The following is a 23,943-nucleotide window of genomic DNA, read 5'->3' as shown; positions in this document are numbered from 1 at the left end:
TTGGAAGCAACTATACGCACCATCTCTGCGGCTCGCTATTTTCCTCCAACAATTGAAGTCCCCAAAAAGTGAGCCATGCCCCCATCATCCCACCTCATCGCAACCCCTCATCTCGTCAGATCTGCATGCGATGACCGTAGCAGCTCCAATCAACGCTCATCAATTCATCCGAAGCCCCTCAATCATGCAATCCGTCAGGAATCTGGATAAATGAAATACACGGAAAAGCATATTTAAATATGTCCTTGGAATGACTCGAGTACTATGACGGGATTGCCCTTACGGAGTTGAAATGTCCACCAATGCGAAGTGCATGGTGCGGCATACTCGGGATGTAAGCCGACGGGTGAAGATGAGACCATTGTCGGAAAAGTATATAAAAGCAGCAACTCCAATGCTATAGTTTGAGTCGCTTCACGGGCGACTTGGGTCAATTGAACCGCTGTCATGAAGTTGTCCAACTTCTTTCTCGCCGCCCTCGTGGCTGGCAGCAATGCCACATCCATTTTCCCTCGTGGCACGCGCCCATCCCAATTCCACGACAGAGCCCTCCTCCAAGACATAATCACCTTCGACTCGCACTCCCTCTTCATTAACAAAGAACGCGTAACAATCTTCTCCGCCGAGCTGCACCCCTTCCGTCTTCCCGTCCCTTCTCTATATCCTGACCTCTTCCAAAAGGTCAAGGCCATGGGTTTCAACATGGTGTCCTTCTACGTGGACTGGGCCCTCCTCGAAGGAAAGCCTGGGGAGTTCAGGTCTGAGGGAGCGCTTGATTTGCAGCCCTTTATTGATGCCGCGCAGGAGGCGGGTGTTTATCTTCTTGCGAGGCCTGGGCCGTATATTAATGCTGAGGTTTCGGGGGGTGGGTTTCCCGGGTGGATTCAGCGCGTGGAGGGGTTTTTGAGGACTAATGCTACTGACTTCTTGAAGGCGACTGATAAGTATGACAAACTCATTTTTGCTGTTGTTGAGTACACATCTGACATCTGGCAGCTATGTTGCGAAGGTCGGAGCAATTATCGCAAAGGCCCAAATCACCAATGGCGGACCAGTCGTCTTGTATCAACCCGAGAACGAGTATAGTGCTACTGAAGGAACACCCTTCCCCAACCATGACTACCTAAAATACGTCAACGATCAAGTCCGCAAGGCTGGTATTGTTGTCCCTCTTATCAACAATGATGCTTGGCAAGGTGGTACTGGTGCGCCTGGAACTGGAAAGGGAGCTGTGGACATTTACGTACGTCAATTGATCAGATGTGAATTACGTTACTAATGGGATCAGGGACACGATGGTTATCCTGTTGGATTCGACTGCGTAAGTGTGGCCAATAAGAGGGTCTGGGCTTTGCTAATACTCCCAGGCCAACCCTTACAAATGGCCCGAGGACAAACTGCCAACGACTTGGCACGCCGAGCATATGGACAAGAGTCCTAAGACTCCATACTCGATCATTGAGGTAAGTCCCCATCGTGAACTCTTAGGCTTTCTTCTGACCTTCGTAGTTCCAAGGCGGTGGTTTCGATCCACCCGGCGGCGCTGGTTTCGACAAATGCTACGACCTGACCAACCACGAATTCGCCCGCATCTTCTACAAGAACAACCTCGCTGCCGGTGTTACGATCTTCAACATCTACATGGTAAGTCAAATACTCCCCTTTAAGTCAATCGTGACTGACTGGTCAGACCTGGGGAGGAACGAACTGGGGAAATCTTGGCCACTCTGATGGATACACATCCTACGATTACGGCGCGGTGAGTCTGATTATTGAATATCAGCATCGCATCGAACTAACGCAATGACAGGCGATCAAAGAAGACAGAAGCATCACCCGCGAAAAGTACTCTGAGATCAAACTCCAAGGCCAATTCCTCGCCGTCTCACCCAACTACGCAATCGCAAACCCCAGCAACGTCACAACAAGCAAATACACGACCAACAAGAAAGTCGCCGTAACAGCACTAACCACCAAACCCGGCGATGCATTCTATGTCGTCCGTCACGCAGACTATCGAACCACCTCTTCAGCATCATACAAACTCAAACTCAAGACCTCTGTCGGCGAGGTTACAATTCCTCAACTCGGCGGTTCGCTTACACTTCATGGACGAGATTCCAAGATCCATGTCGTGGATTATCCTGTTGGGAAGTACAAGTTGTTGTATTCTACTGCTGAGGTGTTTACGTGGAAGGACTTTGGGGATAGGACTGTTCTTGTTGTTTATGGTGGACCTGATGAAGTGCATGAGATTGCTGTTAAGGGCGATGACAAAGGCAAGGTTGTTGAAGGTGATGGTGTCAAGATGGAGACGAAGAAGGGAGTAAATGTCTTGCAGTTCAAGACTAGCTACAAGCGTCGTGTGGTGCAGTTTGGCTCTCTTCACATCTACCTCCTCGGTCAGTCTCCCTGCCAACATAATGATAGTAAGCTAACATCTCCAGATCGCAATTCTGCATACAATTACTGGGTCCCCACCATCCCAGGCAAGGGCGACCGTGGTGCATTCGGATCGTCTGTTATGAACCCCAAAGCACTCATCGTCAACGGTGCCTACCTCATCCGTTCTATCACCGTCGAAAAGTCCAAGCTCTCCATCCGCGCCGATTTCAACACCACTTCACCCTTGGAAATCATCGGTGCACCAAAAGGAACTTCCAGCCTCTTAATCAACGGCAAAGAAACACCCTACACAAAGTCGAAGCTCGGAAATTGGCTCGTCAACCCAGCCGTCGCAGTCCCAAAAGTCAAGGTCCCTGACTTAAAGAGTCTAGACTGGAAATCCGTCGACTCTCTTCCCGAGATTAATAAAGAGTACGATGATGCTAAGTGGCCTAATGCTGATCTCAAGGAGACGTTCAATTCCAAGTGGCCGCTTAATAACTCTGTTTCACTCTACGGCGGAGATTACGGGTTTCACTCCGGAGCGATGCTCTTCCGGGGTCATTTTACGGCCGATGGCTCGGAGGATAAATTTACCTTCTGGGCATTCGGTGGAATGGGGTATGGAAGTTCGGTTTGGTTGAATGACCAGCACCTGGGGTCTCTGGTTGGCGAGGGACCGCGCAACAACCATACCTCTACGTACAAACTTCCGAAAGTTCAGAAGGGCAAGAAGTATATTGTTACTGTCATCATCGATAACATGGGATTGAACGGGAATTGGGTTCCTGGTCAAGAGGTGGGCAAGGAGCCACGCGGTATCCTTGACTGGTCTGTCAAATCAGCTTCTGGAAAAGAGACAAAGATCTCAAAGTGGAAGATCACAGGTAATCTCGGAGGAGAAGACTACGTCGACAAATTCCGCGGTCCCCGCAATGAGGGCGGCTTCTTCTTCGAACGACAAGGCTACCATCTCCCATCCGCACCTACGAAGAACTTCAAGTCCGGCTCACCTTTCAAAGGCATCTCCAAACCAGGCGTATCGTTCTATACAGCCAAGCTCAACCTTAACCTTCCCTCTGACAAATACGACATCCCCTTATCCTTCGAGTTCAAGAACAACACCGCCAGCACAGGCTCATACCGCGCATTCCTCTACGTCAACGGTTTCCAATACGGTCGGTACACAAGCAACATCGGCCCTCAATCCTCCTTCCCCGTTCCAGAAGGTGTGTTCAACTACCGTGGTGATAATTGGATCGGTATCGGACTTTGGGCATTGGAGAAAGGCGCGAATCTTGAGGGTCTTAACTTGAAGATTGGCCATCCAGTACAGACTGGTCGAGACCCGGTTGCGTACGTCAAAGCTCCCAAGTATGCTCCCCGTCGCGGGGCGTACTAGTCTCCTAAAACAGGAAGATGAAGTTGGAATCTTGGCATTCAGGTACATCTCATTGGCTGTTTCGTATTATACGCGGTTGATGCTGGTCTATATTTAGCCTGACCACTAACGCGGGTAATTCCTTTCGGCCTTATCGTTTCTGGTTCCTGATCTGATTGACGTTTCTACGACAAGACCAATCTTATTAATCTGCTCAAAAAAAGTTCTTTTGCCAAGGCTTGCGTGGCCTTCGGCTTGAAGGTGCCGTTTCTCCACTGTGCCAAGTAGTTGATCCTGTCCAAGCACTCCTTCCTTCTGTAATCTTCCTATTTTCTCCTGGACTTTTGGGGTTCAATGGTTAGCAAATGGGTGTTTCAGAGGTCTGAATAGGCGACATTCGATGTTTATATATGTGGTTAATGGACTTACAAGTCATTTTGAGTAGAGACAGGGTGCTGCGCCTCACGGGTTCTGGGTCGGGTGTAACGGCCCTGGGAGTGGAGATGGGATCCACTCCGACTTAGACAAGTCTCGGAACGACCGAGCACATGTCATGTCATCTCACTGTCACTACTTCTCCTGTCTCATTTACCCGCGGGCTCCGTCAACTTGCTCGATCGTATCTTATAGCAATGCATTTCCCTCGTAGAGTCTGGTAGTGACTCACCTCTCCAATGAACGTAATTGTGTGACCGTTGTTATTTTCTTGGCAGTCTAATGTACGGATAAACTGGTTTGCTGCTGCTTTCGCTTACTCCGTATGTCCCCCAGCCGTTGACTTCTTCCTGTTTATGTGTCTTTCTGTAACCCAACTTCGTTCTTTCACTAACAGGACAAGAATCATTTTGTCTCTTGACGATGAAAGACATCACCACAGTACCCTCTGCGCAAGCAGAGGCCGCGCCTACGTCAACAACACTCCATATTCCCGGCCCTTCAAGCGTCACCTTGACAAAATCTCGATCCGGCTGGTCCTGCATCGACGATAATCGCCTCCGAAACAACCTCTTCGCTGCCGTCGGTTTTCTCGAACTCGCCAACGCAGGCGACTTCGCCGCTAATGTCTGGAACGAGGTTCCCGTCCCCATCTACGCCATTGTCTTCATGGCAATAGGAGGATGCTCTGCCTTCGTACTCTCAATATGTGCCTTCTGCGATTCAACAAAAGCATTGCGGAATATCAGATTTTTGAAGAATCAGAGACAAGTTTTGAAGGAGTCTGAAGGGGAATTGAGTCGGGATACGTTTGCCGAGGTCACGAAACGCGAGTTGAGGATCGAGATGATTAATAGATGGTTGATGGACTTGTTGATGGGTGGTGGTGCTATGCTCATCAGCATCGGTACATTCATGGCCATTGGCGGTGCGAACCCTAAGGTCTGGTTCGCCAGTAACATTCTGTCCGGATATCTCGGTAATGCGCCGATCGCTCTTTTCGGTCTTATGAGCGCTATTTGGGCGACCATGGTAGTGGCTAAGATGAACGCCCACCTCGCTGTCGCACGAAAGGAACTCCAAGGATCACCCGCACTACCTGTTCTTAGGCAGCGATGTTTCAACGTCCAAGTCTTCTTCGTCGTCAACGGCGCGTCGAATGTTCTTGGTGGTGTCGGGTCCATGCTGACGGCTGAGCGATGGTGGGGATACGTGATACTCATTCCCGTCATTATCTCTTCTATCTTCTGCAACATTTGGTGGCGTCACCGCGTGGGATACGATCGACCCTACATCCCAACCCCACCAACAATGAACGTCGACACCATCACTGAAGCACTCGAAGCATCATCACAACTTCGACTCAGCATTCAAGACGGCGCAGGCGTCGACTTGGAGACCATCTGTGGCGGTACAGCTGGTCTGAAGGAAGTTCTGGAATTCTTTGTGAGGCATGACTTGTTTGAGCAATTTGCTCTTCGGCTGGTTACGAATAAGCATGTTCGTGATCTATTTGTCAAGACTGGGGGTGTCAGTGCACAGATCAGCGTTGATGGGATTTTGGCTACAGAGGAGGAACACCATGCGGCTATACTGGGTATAGCGTTGACCTTCTTGAAGAAGCATGGTCCGAGACATATGTTGCACCGAGAAAGATTTCTGTTGGAAATTCTGGGGACGTATTTGGTGGAACAGAAGAAGAGCCAGACTGTTACAATTGAGAAATAATAGAATAGTTGATTGCAATAAGACTTTTAATAAGAACCTAGAACTGACCAATTACCTCTTCCGGCTTCCCTGTAGCAGCTACAACTGTATGGGGGCGGATGCCGCCAAGTTTCCACTCTCCCTCAACCTTCACATATGTAAACTCTACAAAACCACTGGAATCCCATTCACGAGTCTCACTATTGTCAAACACTCTCACATGTCGAGCTCGGACTTGCCAATCACCTCTCGCTTCAGTCTCGCTAATTCGTGTAAAGACCGCCGTCCCCAACAGGTGTTGGGTTTGCACTGGCATTGGAATTGTTAGGCAAGTGGTCTGGGCGACGACCGTATTGCAGTAACTTACAGCGTGGATCATCTAGTGCTTCGGTCCTAAAGCACTGTTTGAAATATTCCTCATTCGTGGCGTTGAAAACTTTCGAGACAAGTGGAAGATCAGAGTAATTTCCAACGAATTGGTGAGTAGATATTGCAAGAAACGTGGACATGTCCTGCAACGTTTGTCGTTGTCAGTGTGTGTGAAATGATTAATCGGAACGTGTTCACTACCTTTTTCTCCCAGGCGAGAGCCCATTTGAACGCCAATTCTCGAAAGCTTCGTTCGTCGCTATAGGTTAATTCCATTATGACGATAATATCTTGAGCTTCGATGAACGAAGACAGTGGAAAGAACCAGCTGAAGTCATGGGACTCCTTCATCGTGAAGCTCGTCCAGATGTCGCTCGACGTATGTGCCGATGCTAGCTTGCGAGAGCCAAGGCGTTGACAGCGCCACTGCTTAGATAGCGTTTCGTTGTTGCGTCATGCTTCATAACACGCATAGTGCCACGTTAATTCTCAATTTTGTATGTTGGGGGATTTAAGCCATTTTCGCTTCACTGATTGGAAAAGTCGAGTGATAGAAACCTTTTCGCCGACTATACTTTGGGCGTCCAATAGGTTTCAGTAGGCAAGCTACTCAGTTAGTCAGGGTTTTGCTTGTGACACATCCGGTGATAAGATGACTCTTTAACTGAGACTTGCTATAAACTCTAAAAGAGGGTTTGTTGGGAATACAGGAAACCCAGCACCACCCAGGACTTCAGTCCTTTCCTTCCGCATCACTATCGATCACCACCTTGCTGTTGACTGCAACAGTTTCAACTACCGTCGACTAACTTACCATGTGCTCACCTTATTTTCGACAGTTTCCTGAACTACCTGCCGAGCTACGACTGCAAATATGGCAAGAGGCCTGTCTTTCGTTTCCGCCTTCTCGTCGCGGTTTGCAGTATGTCACTGTTCAACAAAAGGATTACGACATCGAGGCAGCCGCTATACCCTGCGATTGGCCTAGTTGGCCTCGGTCACTATCACAAAACACCAATAGATCTGCCTACTTCCTCAACGGTGGGCTTTGGAAGGCGTGTAAAGAGTCGAGACAAGTCATCGCTGCGCATACAGAGTACTACAGGTGGCTCCAGATACACAGGCAACCTATTCAGGACACTCGGGAACTTATCCGACGCCAGCCCAGTTCTTCTCGTATTGATCTGATCCATATACTTCGGGACCTGCCCTTGGAAAAAGCTCAAAATCAACAGCCCAGTTCACATCATGGCCCTCCCCCTGCAATCATCGATTACGATGGTGAAGGTGGAGAAGAGTGCCGAATGCTCGTCTACCCCTCTAGGGATATGTTTTGCATCAAGGTCGACGATTGGAAACCGCTCCGCCGAGGCCGCTATCCCGACATACAAATGCCGTTTATCCGCTATAACGACGATGACGAAGATTACTTTCAGTGGTGGTCACATAATCGATATCGGTCGCTATTCAAACAGCCCAACATCCAGGACATTGCACTTGAGTTTGATCCTAGTTGGGTTACAGACATCCCCGATTTCTATCTGGACATGATGCGGGAGAATTCTGCACGGGGATACTTGGTGGATTGGCTGTATGAGAATGCCATACTCTGTGATGAAGGCTTATCGATTATTGATGACGAGGCGAAGTGGTTTGCGAAGCGTCCTGCTGAAACCGTGTACCGGGACTTTGATACTGAGTATATCAAGATCAGTTGGGAGGATGTCGCTGATTATACATATGAGGGACACTCCCCCAATGCAGCGGCCTTTATGAACAAAATTCGCCATTACGAGGACGACATTTACCCAGAGCCTGAGAGTTATGGTTATATACTGGGTCCTTGGGGTCCCTACTTTAGAGATGTCATCAATCTTGTTGTTTGTCGAGATAACGAAGTAAAAGAACCCATATGGAGCTGCCCAGGGAAATGCGACAGGAAGGGGTGGTGTATTTGCAGTGGTGACAAGACGAAACGGAGGCAAGAGAGGGAGGATCAAGATGCTTGTCTAAGACACCTGATGGAAACGGTCTCGCTCAGGAACTGGGGTGATTGTGTTTAAAATATGTAACATCGTTAGACGAAAGGTTTCTTAAATCAGCTAGTATATCTAACTGTAATTATACTTGGTCTACGATGTCACAACCTCTTCCAGTACTGAAGCTTCTCATATAGCGCTAATAAGTAACAGTATATCCCTTTCCTAATAAAGCGTTACCTAGACTTAGCAGAGTTAGTCCGCGTATTCTAGACTTGAAGATGTTAGAGACATATTCGTTGCCAAAGTTCGAATATTTTAAGCCATTCCTGCTAATCTCTAGGCTTCAGATGTCGTGGAACAGATCCGCACCCTAACCAACCGCGAGGATGTGGATGTCCTGGAAACCCTTGCATCATCATACCTTATCAGTGACTGGGCGGTGTAAATGGGTTTAGAGTTTTGAGGTTCCGTTTTTAAGCTCTCAAGATGCACACAGCAAATGATATGAAACTTTTTGTTACGCGTGATGGTTATACTTTTCAGCACACAAGATTGAATCACTGCTGTAAAGCGAATGTATATGGCCTATAAAGAAGACTGGACACCCCCCTCTCCAGTCCCTTTCTTTTCATCACCATGGATCTGATAACTCCCATCACCAAGCAACATCCTACCATGGACACATCTTCTTTTCACAAATTCCCCGAGCTACCTACCGAATTAGGCCTTCAAATCTGGGAAACAGCATGTTCTCAGGTTATTACTACCGACTACTGTTGCGGCCTACAATATGTCGATATCTATTATCGTCAGGCAATAGTCCCAAATGAATCTTCTTCAAAGAAAAAGAACAGATCTACGTATATGCTTGATAGTGGCCTCTGGAAAGCTTGCAAGGAGTCCAAAGAGGTTATCGCTAAGCACACGTTCCTTAACAGAAATATCACTATATGAGAGCAGAGCTCGAACGAATTGGCACAAAGCACACCGCGGATTGAAAGGTCAGGCAGACCTGTCGAGAAATACACAGTAGATGGGATCCAGGGAAAACGGCTATACAGAGAATGCCCTGTACTCATCCGCTCTTGCGAAGACGAGGAATGTTTCGCTTTTGTGCACCCGATTGTCGATGTATTTTCCATCCAGGTGGACGACTGGTTGGCTATACAATACGATAAAAAGTTCTGGCCCTTGATTGAGCTGTCGGTCCGGCACCGCCCTCATATGGCATATCCTCCTAACGTCGTCTCAAAGATCGCACTCTTGTATGACCCCTCCTGGGCCACTGAACTTCCAAATTCCTTATATAACCTCCCTTTTGAAGATTCTGCGTGAGGGTACCTAGCATATCTAATCCAGCAGAGACTGACTGACGGAGTAAAATACCGCTGCAATGAACTTTATATCATTGATAAAGAGGCCAAATGGTTTTGGACTCCCCCACTTTCCTTTCCAAGACACGTTCTGTTTTGGGACTGCGATGCGGAGTATGAGGAGATTGAATGTTCACAAGTCGCTCCCCGATACAATGAATGCGATCCCATCGGCGCACGCGGATTCATTCACAAGCTTGATGCCTTAGTGCAGAGAATGCAGGAAGTCACCTACATGTACGGCCCTCCCCCTCCCCCTCCTTGGACTTCGAATGACGATGTTCCGCTTACAAGCACTATTAAGCTTCTTGCTCGTCGGGACAACCAAGTCAGCCGTACCACAATGGATTGCCAGCCTAAATGTCACGGGATTGGATGGTGCGTTTGCAGCGAAGAGGAGAGAGCTTGCAAGAATTCTGCCCGGGAACACGATACTGTGTCGGATATCCAATGTATGCTTTGATGAGAGTAGTAGCTGAGGGTTTGTCTGCTAGACTGCTACAAAAAGTGCAGGACCGAGTTTAGGAAAAAGCTATTTAGAGCTTTCGTCGAGAGAAGTCGCAAATTCGAAGAGCTATAACTCCGATACTCTACTGTACCTTTTACCGTCAATTTACTAGTCTCAATTTACGCAAGATGATTCTGATACTCATACCCTAACATGAGATTCGTAACGAGATACAAAATGCCCTATTGCTGACTATCACACCGCCGATTACACCATAATTGAAAGCCTTCTTGTAGGACCTTTTTCACAACTCAGGGATCGAGCTTCTCCGTCCTGCAGCGATTGCTCCCAGTATTTAAGTGATTGAAGGGCGCGATCCAATTGTGTTGACTTGAACTGTACGGCTTGAGGACTGACCTTCAAAAACTTTGAATGGAAGGGCGCGATCCACGGTGAACCCATAAGAAACAACTAGCCGGCTTTAGTGTTGGCGAAAGATATGTATCGGTACGATGGGGCGGTCGTTAGCACATATCGAGAGCAGATTTAGGCACCGGAGTCACGATGATCTTATTGAGGGAAAGTCTATTATGTGGATAACCCGACCGAAGGAGTATTTTTTGGCCGTCCGAATTTAGCTCGTCTCTAATGCTACGGTAGCGTAACCAAAGCTCAGTTGTAAGAAAAGAAGTCACGGTGCTTCAAAATGTAAATTGGTGACGGAAAATATTATACTCGTACGTACGCATCTTGTAATGGCAAGTGTAACCGTTGCCTTTTCACTGTTTCCCAAGCGAGTCCTGAAGCAAACCCTAATCCTCATGCGAGCTGGCATCCGAATCCAAATTCTCATCGGAATCCTCATCCCCATCCGAGTAATCGATCATACCCAAACGCTCATCCCAATCATCATCCTTGTCAATGACCCAGCCGAACCCATCATGCCAATTGCTAAGCCCAGGATTCTCCACCTCGTTATCCCGGCGAACAAGAAGCCTGAAAATGTCTCTCGGTTTGAAGCCATCGCCATTAACTGGCCGGTAACCAACATCCCGCCACCAAAGTTCCATCTTCTTCATGAAGAGGGATGCAGTACGGGGAGCCCCATAGCCCTCGTAGTTGACAACATCGGACCAGTCAACTTGGATATATTCTGCGTCGAAGTCTCGGTATACGATGTCGTGGTTGAAAAATGGGCCAGCCCACTTCGCTTCTTTGTCGATGATCCACAGCTTTGGGAGACGCTGTGGCCCGTTAATCCAAGCAAGCCAATATCCCAAGTACCCTCTCTCAGACTCCTCATTTTTCAGGTTGTGTATGGAATCAGGAAAAGCTCTAAACCAGCTCTGATCAAATTCAATAGCGATGTTCCTGAGCTTGAGGCGCTGGAATGCCGCAAGATCGCGTTTAAATGAGGTGTGGCTGAGGAATGACATATGTATATCTGCATCGAATGGCAGGCCTACAGGACATGTCCAATGTTGCATCTTAAGGCAGAACATGTCCCTCCCCGGGCGAACAAGCATACGGTAATCTTGTTCGCCTACGCGGGTATCGATGATGGCAGGGTGTTGGTAGTCCTCTCCTCTACCTCGGTTAGGGTTGAACCCGAACTGGCCGGGAGGATTGTAGTCTTTGAAAAATCCATATTCGTGTATCGCTCGCATTTGTATTCCGAGCCAATCGTAAAACCGAGAGTGTTGACAAATAGCTTGTCTTGACTCTTTACAGGCTTTCCAGAGACCGTGGTCGATTAAGTAGCCGGATAGGTTCTGGATGGAAGGTATTGGCTTTGCCCACCTATCTCTGACGCTGATATAATGCAGGCCGCGGCTGAAGGTAGTGGATTTGAGACATGCCGCTTTCCAATTTCGAGTCGCAATTCCTTCGGTAAACGGGCGAAAGGGTGGAAGACAGATAAAGACATGTCAATGCGATCCGAAGGTGGGTCGACGGCGATGTTGTAAGGTAATGTGAAGAAAGAGTAGAACTAATGTCGCCGATGGTCAATGCGGAAATGGGGTAAATTGGACAAGGCACGGTTGATGGATTTTATTTATACTGAAGGAGGAGCAGAGCTTGAGAGAAAAGTGTATCTAGAACAATGACATTTTATGCGTCGAATAAACCTAGAAGTTTGAATAGTCTGGAGTCTGATCTTAAGTTGCTAACTTTGAACTAAATCTAAACAATCGTACTGTCCTCCTTCGAAAAGGGCAGACCATTCTTTCTTCTGATTTTTAGCTTTGCCTTGGTTGATGGCGTTGGGAGATGTCCAATTATTAGAAGTCCTGGGTTCTTCTTTAGTGGCTCCAGATCATAGTTTACCGCAACATGCGCCAGGAAAAGCTTCGTCACGGCAGCGGCAAGGTGCCTGCCTGGGCATACATGTTTTCCAAACCCAAAAGAAAGATACTTCTCCGAAGGTGTAGTCATCAAATGGTCATCGTCGCCACCCTGAGAGATACTGGCACCTCCATTCTGTGGCGCAAACCTAAAGGCGTCGTATGTGTATGCGTCGGGGTAAATATCTTCATCATGGTGAATACCCCATGCCGACACACTGATACGAGCGCCTTGGGGAAGATGAACTCCGGTGTCCTTGATAGTCAACCCGGAAGGTTGCATAACTTGCACGGTCAGAGCCTTGAGGGCAGTCTGTAGTCGAAGACCTTCTTTGATGGCTGCATCAGCAAAGTGAAGCTTGTCGATAACATTTTCGTTGATTGGCGTGGTGGCTAGGACCGGTTCAGCTTCCTCCTTAAGAGCACTCCAGATCTGCGCCGATGAGTTGCTGCTAGCGACACTGAAGAGGGTGTGGGTCACGGTGAGCGTGATAGCCTCCAGCGCGGCCATCGTGGTAGCAAACACGCGGCTCGCTATTAACTGTGGCATCAGTTCACGGGGCTCCTTCTTGCGAAGAGCTTCCTCTATATGCCATGTCATCACATCATTTTGTGGCTGAGTCTTGGAGATTCCTGTCTCAACTTCCATGATCCTTTGTTCGATGTACGGACCAAGCACCTTGAGTGCCCAATTCATGTAGATGCGGTTGAGAAAACATGTCAAATGAGCCGCAATTGGTTGCATGAAGGGAGGGAAAAGAGCGATACCCATGGCACTGGGCATGACGGCAAGAGAAAACCGAGATAAATTCTCCACAAGCTCCTTGTCGCGACCTAACATATGGTTAGTGGTGTCTTATACAGAGTGCGAGGTTCTTACTTAGATCGTCACCGACCACAAGCCATGTGATAAGCTTTGCAACCACACGTCGCACAACGACGAATAATTGAGTTTCCTTCCATTCTGTGTTTGATCCAAACTCCTTGTCGATAGAAGCTTTCAACTCCTCTGCAAGACCAGGAATTAGAGCTGGGAGGCGTCTGTTCATCTGCACACGCAGGACATCATACACGACAGACTCCTTCTGGTCGAATGAGTTGAGGAAGGCATGCTCTGCAGCCACAAGCTCCATCTGCACCGGAGTGGGACTGAGAACCTTGCCGCTCTGGCTGGTCATCCAGTGGATAAGACTTGAGGGTAGAAGAATTTCCGGGCGGGCAAAAGGTAGTGCGATGGCGCAGATTGATCCGTGTTTGCAATACTGTTTCTTGACTTAGTTCATGTACTGGGATGAGCAAGACAATCTTGTACCTTCTGGTAGGCGGTATTCATAACATAAGGCATGTTCCAGAGACCTCTAATCTGAGTGATAATGTGTGGGACGAAACGCCCGGCAGTGGCCCATGGTACTTCTTTAGGAACTTTGGACAGATGATTATAAGAGACGATAAGACGCCAAACCACAACCAAGAAAAGGAAGATCCAGAGAGTGATCATACTGAAGAGATGTTGTAGTAAGATAGTAGGGATTGGGTTTTTGCTGAAGAATGGCTATGGACAATATGGGGCATTGCGTCGACATATTTATGCTATTTCTGCACATTCAGCAACTCGACAATCCCCCCAAGTTCTGTCTCTCTTTCATGTATATTGGGGACTTACGCCTCGGAAAAACTCAAAAATAGTCTCTCTTTCATCCTACCGTCTACGTGCCCGTCGACGACTGGTCTTGATAAGCGCCCTTCAATGTAAGGCTCAAAGAGCTCTTTGTCTTCTCATGTAGGATTCATGTCGGATGACTACTAAATGAAGCCAACTCAGCCGCTTTGACATCACCACGAGAATACGTGCCCTAAACATTTATCATGATATGAACTTGGCACGTAAGCGAGCGAATAGAAAACCGTTCAACTCTGGCTATTGAGGTATTTGTTGGCTGTTGGTGGTAGATTTTATGTTGTTGGTTCACTGAAGTTGCTATTCTTATGTGTGGACGAATAGGGTCGCGGAGTCACATCCTTGCTGCAGATTACCCTTCCCGCCCCCTCCATCCTTTTAGCGTGTGAATTTGGGGTCCATCTCCCATCTGGGAATTGTTCCTCTTGTTTCTTATCTCGTCACCCGAGTGAAAGCTTTGCCCAGGCTCATTTCTGTCTCGGTAGAAGGTATGGACTCATCAGGCTAAATTATACGGCGTTGATCATGCTCACAAAAGTCACATTGCGGCAGGAAATGTCTGAAAATAGGCCCCATTCACCCCCGCCTGCTCCCCCGCTTCCACCCACACTCCACGATAAGAGGACAAAGACCTCTTCGTTTGCACTGAAAGTGAGACATGCGCCAGAAGATTGGTTCTATCGACCTCCCGAGCCGCCCGCACATGTCGATCTCTTTGAGCCACCAACAGGACCCTACTTCGTGTATGGGACATTGATGGACCCACAAATGCTGGCTGATGTCCTGGGATTGGACCAAGTGCCTGAGCTGCGCCCGGCCAAGGTGGTAGGCTACTCTTGTAAGCTTTGGGGGCAGTATCCTGCTCTGCAAAACGGTCCGCAGGATGCACAAGTCAGTGGTGCTGTCTACCATGTGCAGTCGGTTGCCCATGGGAAGAGGTTGGCGGAATACGAGACAACCAGCTACAGAGTTCAGCCATGCCTCGTTAAGTATATAGATGGAAAGGAACCTGCCAAGAATGATGGCTATGTTTTCATGTTTGTCGGTAACCCACGAGATTTAGAAGAGGGAGATTTTCATCTAGCAAAATGGCGTGAACGCGTCGGCCGGGAATGAACTTTCTTTCAGCTTGATTGAATGTCTCACAGGCTCCACTCCCAAGCTCAATAGGTCAGTGGCAGTGTTCAAGCTTGATAGACTGTCCTTAGACCGCGCTCCTGAAAACACTCCGCGATACTCTGGCCCTCTTGTCGTTTGCCACTGCGCGTTTGTGTCAATCATTCAGGTAACCGCCAGAGTGCAGAATCCCAGTTGGCTATACCTGCAGATTAAGTTTACGTGGAGGGTTTATAATGTAATCCACAATCCTTTCTTGATAGCCACTCGTCTTTGGTTGTGCCGTCGCTGGCAATGCCCCGCCTCGTTTGATGTTCGTTCAAGGTGATTATCGAGATACGTTGACCAAATGATAACTCCACTGGAAGAGTAAAGGCAGTGGGGCTTCTCAGGTTCAATAACCGGTCGTTCATTGGCTTCCGCACTTCTGGATCCTTAATAATGATGCGGCTTTGACTTAACTTCGCCTACGGTCTGAATGAATCTTTTGCTACTATAGATAGATCAGATGACTTAGTCCAAGGCTGAGTGAAACGGACAATGTGTCAGGGATTGGCTGGAAATATCCCTGTTGGCAATGATTATACGTGTATAAGAAACGGGCCTACCGTAGCATCCGTGCTTTAGTTAATGGATAGTGATGTAAACGGCACATTGAATGGCTAGTGGAGACGCTTAAAAACAAGCTTAAGACATTTGAATACTCGTCCCCTTTTCTAGAGCAACTTGCTGCGTAGGGTACGCGCTCCAAAAATGCAGGGGCTAAGTCCGCGTATTGTAAAAGGCGACTCCTCATTTCATTATAAGCTTAAGAAAAAGGAATAAACAAACAATCTCTAATCTTTTCTTATTGTGTGCTTTTAACCTTATGTTTGCTCTCATCTCTCAATTATTTGTTGGATTTCCTTCTCTGTCTTACCTTCTTATTCGTTATTCATTACACAACAAAACGCACTCCTTGACACAAAACTTTAAAAATTCCACACTCGTTTTTACACCGCTGTCAATCTCCTAACACAGCATCATGACAGGCTTCACCTTTTACAATTATGAGCCTTCCTTACCAGCGGCCGTCGCATTTGTCATTATCTTCATCATCACCACTCTAATCCACTTATGGCAAATGTTCCGGCATCGAACGTGGTATTTTATCCCCTTCCTCATCGGCTGCCTCTGTAAGTAATCTCCTTCTCAAATCTGCGAAGAAATTAAGAAATGCTCATTCTACACAGTTGAGGCATTCGGCTACGTCGGCCGCGCGCTCTCCGCAGACGAAGCTCCAGAATACACCAAGAACCCGTACATCTTGCAGTCGATATTGCTCCTCCTCGGTCCTGCACTCTTCGCCGCGTCTATCTACATGATACTGGGCCGGTTGATCGTTCTTTTGGATGCCGATCACTTATCCCTCATTCAGAAAAAGTGGCTAACAAAGGTTTTCGTGCTTGGCGATGTGCTTTCTTTCCTGGCACAGAGTGGAGGCGGCGGAATGCTTGCCTCGGCAAAGTCCAAAGATAAGGTCGAAATGGGGGAGAACATGATCGTAGGCGGACTGTTCATCCAGATCGTCTTCTTCGGCTTCTTCATGGTTGTCACGGTTGTCTTTCACATGCGGATCCGCTCTCGTCCAACATCTCGATCTCTCGTCTTGAACACTCCCTGGGAGAAGTTGCTGGTCGTCCTTTATGCTTCGAGTCTTTTTGTACTCGTTCGGTCGATTTTTCGTGTCGCAGAATATGTTCTTGGGAAGGATGGGGCGTTGCAGGCTCAGGAGTATTGGCTCTATATCTTCGATGCGACGCTTATGTCCTTTGTTGCTGTTCTCTTCAATATCTTTCACTCTAGCCAGGTGACTAATCGTTCCGGCGCTGTAAAGCCCGGATATACGGTTGATGAGTATCCCTTACATAACGTATAGGATGAGTAGGAAGGTTACATTACTTAAGAGACTCTTTAATACGTTTTCTACTGTACTAGTGCTAGGCAGGTGGGTGTTAGAAGAATTATCCTCTAAGGCTTAGGCTACAGAAATAAAGCAGCCAAGTTGCAAGCCTAAGACCGGCATAAGGTGATTAAATTATTTCGTCCCTTATGCTCTTTATAGCTAATTCTTCTAACACCCTGACGCTGGGGACTGTGAATTGCTGGTATTAAATGGGGTAACTCTACAGAAACGTTATTGGCCCGTGTGATGGTTAGTACGCAGGGGTTTCTGCTATACGTGTATTCCGTATACGGCCATCCGCGCAAAGTTCCTTTCCCTTGACCTGGACCATTAATTCAGTGGAATTCACCAAACTGAAGGCATGACAAGCTGCTCAATTGCCTTAGATTGGAAGGATAAAAGACAGCTCTGACATAGTCAAGAAAGACCGTTCGCCATCGGCTTGCACCTAATCCATAGAGGTTTCTTAGTTTCCAAAGTGGACGAAGGGGATCCATTCCAGCTTCTCGTCTTCATCGTCATCCACCAGAACAATATTGCGCAGCTCCAATCTGGACTTGTCCGCCACATCCCTTCGGATAATCTGTTGCGATGCTCGGTATAACCTATTTCCATGATTCTTGACCCAATCCTTGCGCAGAGCTCTTACAGCGTTATGCAACCCCTGACAAACCGCACGATCCGTTGTACCGTGGTCCGAGATACCCTTGTACACGGCAGCTGCAACTTCCACACACAAGTCATCCCGGACCTCCCACAAGGTACCGATGACGTGCCGGAACCCTGAGGTCTGGCAAGCGCCGATAAGATGAAGGCTCTCATCTGCATATCTCACATCCTTAAATCTTCCGGTTTCGCATGCTGAAAGATATGCCAGGAAAGGAGGGTCCCTGCTAAGATTGAGATCCATCAATTCACTCACTGTCAAATGTCCATCTTCTCCGCCACCCAATTTGAGATAGCTCATTGAAGGGTTATTAGCGTCAGTGTGGCCATGACCCGCAAAGTGGAATACCTTACACTCCGTCAAGTGTGACTTCACGTCGACTTTTGATCTCCCGTCGTCGACGACCACTTCCAGACCCATCCTATCACAGATGCCCTTAATAAGGCCAATTTCTCGTTGTGCTGAGGGTAGATAGGAGCCTGCGTCTCCATCTTCGGCGCTAATCAATAGTGCCTTCCGTCGACTTGACTCATGCAGTGGTTTGTCGTCGGTCAGGAGCATTGCTCTGATTGATGAACTGTAAGAAGAGATAACTCGATCTAGCACAGTGTCTCTGGTATCCCTCAAATGATAGCCAGCTGCGTGAAGAGGGAATCTGGAAAGGGACCCTGTGGGTATCCACCAGATTCGTGACCAATTACCGGAGCCTGTCTCATGAGAGACGTCCAATTTGTCAAATATTGGCTTAGCGATAACATCCCACAGCCACTCCAGAGTTTCAGATGTGTATATGCGGCCGTTTTGGACTCTTCGTTCAATTTCGTCCTGATCCACTTCGGGCAATGGCACGTATTCCTCCTTCTGGCCTTTGAGGATGATCGCGTCGCATTGAAACACGCTGACGTTGATGATGACGACTGAACCATTCTTCACGCATCCGCGTATTCTCTGTTCACTAGGGGCGAGCAGAAAGTCCTGGAACCCAGGTTTTGCTCTAATATCGGCAACAACATTGTTGAACTGTTCTTCTAGTCTGTACTGCCGGGCAACCTCAGCTGAGTCCGACGCTTGCGTAGTGCGTCCCAGCCGTTCCAGGTCTTCTTTGTTTTGCGTGAATGTCGTAGCTAGATCGGGGTAGCTTTCTCTCAGATCCTCAATGTCGACCCTCATGTCGCTGATCGAGGTAGCGAGGATACCTCTCCCCTGCTCAAGAAGTTTGATAGCAGTGGTAGGCTCTTTGTCGGCTTTGATGGCGATAGAGGTTGCTTCACATGCTAGTCCCGCAACTTGCGTTAGAAGGTACTGCTTGTCTAGATTGTCTAGTGATCGTAGGACCAGTCGAGGTACGAGGTCCAGTGCTCCCTTTGCAGCTTCGAAGGCTGTCCCCCAATCGCTCTTCAAAGCGAGGCTCTGGAGAAGATGCCTACTAGCTCTTAGCCGAACGCCAAGAGGAGCATTCGCCTGACTCATCGCTGCTCTGTGACAGGATATAGCCTCGTCTAAGATCTGAGAATCTTTATCATAAGTGTACATATGATGCAAAGCGTCTCCCAGGTATCTCTGTCGGTCTGCGCGTTGGGAGTGTTTCTCCGGACTCAATTCGACTGCCTTTCGAAATAGGGTGGTAGCCTCGATCAAGTCTTCCTGCCTCTTCTTCACGTAGAACCTATTGAATAGCAAAATTGCTTTGTTGTTTAGGCACGCCGGGTGTGAAGTACCACCAGCTGAAGCTTCAACCGCGACGTTCGCTATACCCATGGCGTGGCTGAAATGGGTGTCGCTTTCCGTTTTGCGGTAATTTTCATGAAGAAGAGATGTAAGCGTCCTTAGGCGGGCGAAGATATCGGTATGGCCTGTAGGGAGCGCGTCGACAGACTTTTGCGCATAGGATACTGCGGTTTCAAGATCTTTCAAAAGCCCAGTCCTTGTGTACCGATCGTTAAGGCGTAACGCGAGATTGTTGAGGTAGACAGAATGGTTCGTGTGGTAGAGGTTGGGAAGAGCTATCAGCTCATGTCCGATACGAATGGCCTCGTCCAAATCTACTGCTCTCCCTATCATGGTGTATCTCTCCCCGAGTCTCGCTGCAAGATTACTCAGTCTGGGGGCCCAGTTGACGTCTTGTCTCGGCGTCGTTTCTGATGCCAACCTGGTATAATCGACAGATGCATCGAGATCCTCCACTGACCCTGTCCTTGTATAACGGTCACCAAAACGGACGCCCAAATTGCCAAGAACTCCTGGCCGTTCGAAGTGGGTCTTAGGCATTCTGGTCTCAGCCTCTTCTAAGGTTTTGATGCTGTTATCGATATCACTTATCTGTCCAAGCGCCAGGAACCTATCACCAAGAAGGGTGCCAAGGGTACTGAGTGATCGAGTTTTGATAGGGTCGAATGAGGACAGGGACGCCTCTTGTGATAAACTGATAGCTTTCTGCAGATCCTCAATGTCTCCCTTTACAGAAAACCGATCATTCAGTCGAGTGGCGAAGGCGTTAAGGAGCGACCATCTAGTTGGGTGGTCATTCGGGATGATCTGAAGTGCGTCTGTCAGCTGCTCGCAAGCCTTATCAAGATCTGAGATTTGCAGCGTCTTTGTGTAACGGTAGCCAAGCAAGACACTGTAATTGTGTAAAAGGTCAAAATGTTCAGGCGAAGAAGTGTCCTCCTTAAGTGCATCTTCGAGTAGTTGAATAGCACGGTCAAGGTATGCTACCTCCCCTGAAGAGGAATACTTGCCTCCGAGAGCGGATGACAGATTAACCGTCCGCAATGCCCGGTGGTGATCATCTTCCTGGCTTAGCTCAAACGCTTCGGAGTGTAAAAGCAAAGATTCATCTAGTTGATTCATTCGACCTGTACGCTCGTATATCGATTGTAGAAGCTTTCCAAGATTGCTGGCACATTGTGCTCGGTCATCTCGGTCTACTTGACCAGCTCCGAAGGATTCGTATGCCTCACGGGCAAACCTCAGGCCTTCAACAAGATCTGTCTCATTGCCTAATTGCATCCATCTCTCGCTTAGCCATGTCCCAAGGGTACTCGAATACTTAATACGTTCTGACTCGCTCTTGCATGGGCCTCCGATGGCTTCGCGGCTAAACTCGATGGCTGAGGTTAAATCCACAATGTCACCGAAGATGACATATCGCTCGCGGAGCGCTGAAGCTAGGTTCATCAAACGCGCAGCGTGATGTTTTGGTGAGGTCGGTGGTTTGGTGGCAACTTCCCCGTGCGTTATAGCTTCGTGCAGATCGGACATTGTCCCTTCCCTGATATATCTGTCGCCCAAAAGATAGCAGAGATTGGTCAGGATTTGAGCGTGTAGATCACCATCTCTACCACTCAGCTCTAAAGACTGGTGATTCTCTTTTATAGCACTTTCCAAATCTGCAAGTGTTCTCGTCTTATGGTAAAGTTGTGCTGAGCGGAGAGCCAGATTGCATGAAAACGACACCCATTCACAATGGTCTTGTGTCATGAGCTCTAGAGCCTGCCTGGCAGCAACGATAGCACGTTGGATGTCTGAAAGGTCGCTAGTCAACACATATCTGTGACCGAGTCTGTCCGTGAGATTCCTCAGGTCGGCTGATTTCAATGAGTCGCCATCGGGGATGAGAGTGATAGCTTCCTCCACGAATTTAATTGACTCATCCAAGTCGATAGGTGATCCCAAGGACTCAAACTTGTTGAAGTGAAGAGAGCCCAGATTCGTCAGGCAGATTTCCCGACCAATTCCATTGGCTGACGCTATCCCCAGGGCGAGTCGCGCTGTTTCCATTGCACCATCAAGCGTCTTCACTTCCTTTGTCGCGAGATATAGGTCCCGCTGTCGGAGGGCCCTGTCACAAAGAATTTCGACTTGTTTATCAGGGTCCTCCTCTGCTGATTTTAAAGCCAGTCGATTGTATTCGATCGCTGCCTCAAGATCGGCGATTGTTTTACTTTTCGTGTACTTTTCGTTGAAGAAGTCTTCCAAATTCCTCAAAGCTTGAAAATGATATTGATGGGCACCTTCGTTTCGCACGATTTCTAGGATCGCGTTTATCGCCTCTTGAATATGTTCAGTGCTTGCCGATTTGATAGACAGCTTCTTTAAAACAACACCGCGCACGATCAAGCAGGGAGTTCGGCTGGGATGATCCGATGGGATGATCTGCACTGCCTCTTTCGTCAAACGGCAAGCTTGTTCAAGGTCAGATGGGTTCCCCGTGGTCGAATATCGGTCATCAAAACGGGAACCCACGTTGCATAGTCGTCCTCCTCGCCAAGGGTCATCCTGAGATGTGGCTTCAAGGCATTCGAGTCCGACTTTGATTGACTCATCCAGGCTTTCAATGTCATTCGTTTGATCAAAATTAGTTCCGTTGAGGAGACTGAGTTGGGCAAGGCAAGCAGGACGCTGAATGTGATCATCAGGGAGAGTTGCCGCGACTTCCCTCAAGTATAAGATCTGTTGCTGCAATTCTTCATCCATGATTATCCTAGCTATCAACTTTGTGATCCAGTGGATTCCAAGAGTTGGCTTATTTCCATGGTAAAGCCTGTATTGCCAGTGTTGATTCTCCTGGGCGGGGTAAAGTGATATTCAACGTGATAGGTACAAGGTTTTACAACAATTATGCATAAGCCTCCCTGTGCAGTATAACTCCCGAGTTCGATAAGAGATATGTATTTAAACGATGATATGATCTCACTAAGCTGATTGGTTTACATTAAGTTGCAAACAAAGATACATAACGATGTCAGACCATTCATAGTGTTTACATCTCTGTGAATATTAACAATTTTAAAGCTTCATGGCATAAGTCTAAGAGAATAACCGTTTATTACACTAGGGACGCCAGACTACCCAGTAGGATAACAGAAAAGAATACTGGTTCTCGATATTCATACCATGTGTATACTGAAAATGCACTGTAGTCTGATTTGCAATCATTGCTCACTATTAACCCAAGGTGTGATACATTTAGTCTGTATCACAAAAGCAGCTAAGCTCATACCAGTCAAAACTGGTGTTGTCCCCATTAGTGCTTCCAATTGACCCTTCGTACATTGCACAGAATACCTGTTCTTGAAAGACAAAAGATTGACAGTTAGGTGCTGCCACGCATGACTTGTAGCAATCGAGTCGGGTACCAACAGGAGCGTCAGCCACATAGATCAAGCTACCACTGTCCCCTGTGGCATAGCCCTTCACACCACAAGAGGCATTTTCTGGTGCAGTAACCTTGAGGTTGTTAACACAGCTTGGAACGGGTACAGCAGCTGTTGTGGAAGCCTCAGTCGTGGTCGTAGAATCCTCAACTGTCACAGTAGAAGCCTCAGAAGTTGTTTCAACAAATGTCTCCTGGGTTGTAGTTGAAGTGTTGGGTTCAGTCGTGGTGTATCCAGTCTCAGCAGTGACTGAAGCGGTCTGGGTCTCGCTTTCAGTGACAGTGGATGTATCGCTGTTGTCACCAACCGCAACCGTGGTATCGGTGATAGTAGTGGGCTCTGCTTGAGATGTCTCGGTGGTAGGTAAGGGAGAGAGGACGGTACTAATAGTGGTTGTAGCCTCAATTGCTAAGCTAGTCGAGGGGCGGCATGGTCCTGCATTGGCGAAGGAGCAGAGGGCCGAAGCTAGAACGAACGAACGGACAAGATGACGAGTCATCTTTGGGGACAACAGTAATCGAAGGGGAGAAGAAGTGTGCAATGGAGGATAACAAAATTGACGCCAAACAACGCTATTTATCTATTGTTTTCATTGCTAGTCACTGAGCTGTTGGTCGTATGCCCAGCTTTTCTTTTACAAACTATTGATTGATAATCTACCTAGAAAGATGTGGTTAGCGGTCCCAGCGCTGTTAGTAGAATTATTTCTAGAAATCATGAGCAATTCTGCTGATGCTAGCTCGGCTTAAGTGGACCACTCGACAGGGATGATCAGGGGCACATCAGCGGCAATTGGCCACAGTACGCTAGATTGCAACCGAGACTTGAGTGGCGTCAATTTCGTGTCAGCAGAGTGGAATTTCTCCCTAGAATTTTCCAAGTTTAGGGTAGGAGAGCATGATTTAAGCTTATTAAAGCGCGTTTATAACAAGGTCAGTCAGAAGGTCCCGCATAAG

The 23,943-nt window shown here is 47.9% G+C and overlaps 8 protein-coding genes across 8 annotated transcripts; 5 read left to right on the top strand and 3 right to left on the bottom strand.

The window, feature by feature from the left end:
* Positions 1–447: 447 nt before the first annotated feature.
* Positions 448–3,787, top strand: FIESC28_05952 (uncharacterized protein; the record flags this gene model as incomplete). The annotated part of the gene is made up of 8 exons (XM_031160097.1): positions 448–944; positions 997–1,243; positions 1,289–1,321; positions 1,368–1,463; positions 1,510–1,644; positions 1,691–1,759; positions 1,811–2,402; positions 2,448–3,787. The coding sequence occupies 8 exons, from the start codon at positions 448–450 to the stop codon at positions 3,785–3,787; spliced, it is 3,009 nt and encodes a 1,002-aa protein (XP_031015867.1).
* Positions 3,788–4,624: 837 nt separating this feature from the next.
* FIESC28_05951 (uncharacterized protein) lies at positions 4,625–5,929 on the top strand (the record flags this gene model as incomplete). The annotated part of the gene is made up of 1 exon (XM_031160096.1): positions 4,625–5,929. The coding sequence occupies one exon, from the start codon at positions 4,625–4,627 to the stop codon at positions 5,927–5,929; it is 1,305 nt and encodes a 434-aa protein (XP_031015866.1).
* A 1,163-nt stretch (positions 5,930–7,092) lies between these two features.
* FIESC28_05950 (uncharacterized protein) lies at positions 7,093–8,704 on the top strand (the record flags this gene model as incomplete). Its single annotated transcript, XM_031160095.1, has 2 exons — positions 7,093–8,175; positions 8,600–8,704. The coding sequence occupies 2 exons, from the start codon at positions 7,093–7,095 to the stop codon at positions 8,702–8,704; spliced, it is 1,188 nt and encodes a 395-aa protein (XP_031015865.1).
* A 2,188-nt stretch (positions 8,705–10,892) lies between these two features.
* On the bottom strand, positions 10,893–11,747 carry FIESC28_05949 (uncharacterized protein; the record flags this gene model as incomplete). Its single annotated transcript, XM_031160094.1, has 1 exon — positions 10,893–11,747. The coding sequence occupies one exon, from the start codon at positions 11,745–11,747 to the stop codon at positions 10,893–10,895; it is 855 nt and encodes a 284-aa protein (XP_031015864.1).
* Positions 11,748–12,264: 517 nt separating this feature from the next.
* Positions 12,265–13,923, bottom strand: FIESC28_05948 (uncharacterized protein; the record flags this gene model as incomplete). The annotated part of the gene is made up of 3 exons (XM_031160093.1): positions 12,265–13,259; positions 13,306–13,687; positions 13,738–13,923. 3 exons carry the CDS (start codon positions 13,921–13,923, stop codon positions 12,265–12,267), a joined length of 1,563 nt encoding a protein of 520 aa, XP_031015863.1.
* A 705-nt stretch (positions 13,924–14,628) lies between these two features.
* On the top strand, positions 14,629–15,219 carry FIESC28_05947 (uncharacterized protein; the record flags this gene model as incomplete). The annotated part of the gene is made up of 1 exon (XM_031160092.1): positions 14,629–15,219. The coding sequence occupies one exon, from the start codon at positions 14,629–14,631 to the stop codon at positions 15,217–15,219; it is 591 nt and encodes a 196-aa protein (XP_031015862.1).
* A 1,024-nt stretch (positions 15,220–16,243) lies between these two features.
* FIESC28_05946 (uncharacterized protein) lies at positions 16,244–17,137 on the top strand (the record flags this gene model as incomplete). The annotated part of the gene is made up of 2 exons (XM_031160091.1): positions 16,244–16,394; positions 16,452–17,137. The coding sequence occupies 2 exons, from the start codon at positions 16,244–16,246 to the stop codon at positions 17,135–17,137; spliced, it is 837 nt and encodes a 278-aa protein (XP_031015861.1).
* Positions 17,138–17,630: 493 nt separating this feature from the next.
* On the bottom strand, positions 17,631–23,486 carry FIESC28_05945 (uncharacterized protein; the record flags this gene model as incomplete). The annotated part of the gene is made up of 2 exons (XM_031160090.1): positions 17,631–22,374; positions 22,834–23,486. The coding sequence occupies 2 exons, from the start codon at positions 23,484–23,486 to the stop codon at positions 17,631–17,633; spliced, it is 5,397 nt and encodes a 1,798-aa protein (XP_031015860.1).
* Positions 23,487–23,943: the final 457 nt, after the last annotated feature.

The sequence above is a fragment of the Fusarium coffeatum genome (assembly GCF_003316985.1).
Source record: "Fusarium coffeatum strain FIESC_28 chromosome Unknown BRIP53273_contig_128, whole genome shotgun sequence".
In the NCBI taxonomy this organism is placed as follows: domain Eukaryota; kingdom Fungi; phylum Ascomycota; class Sordariomycetes; order Hypocreales; family Nectriaceae; genus Fusarium; species Fusarium coffeatum.
This window is presented reverse-complemented; position numbering and strand designations above follow the sequence as displayed.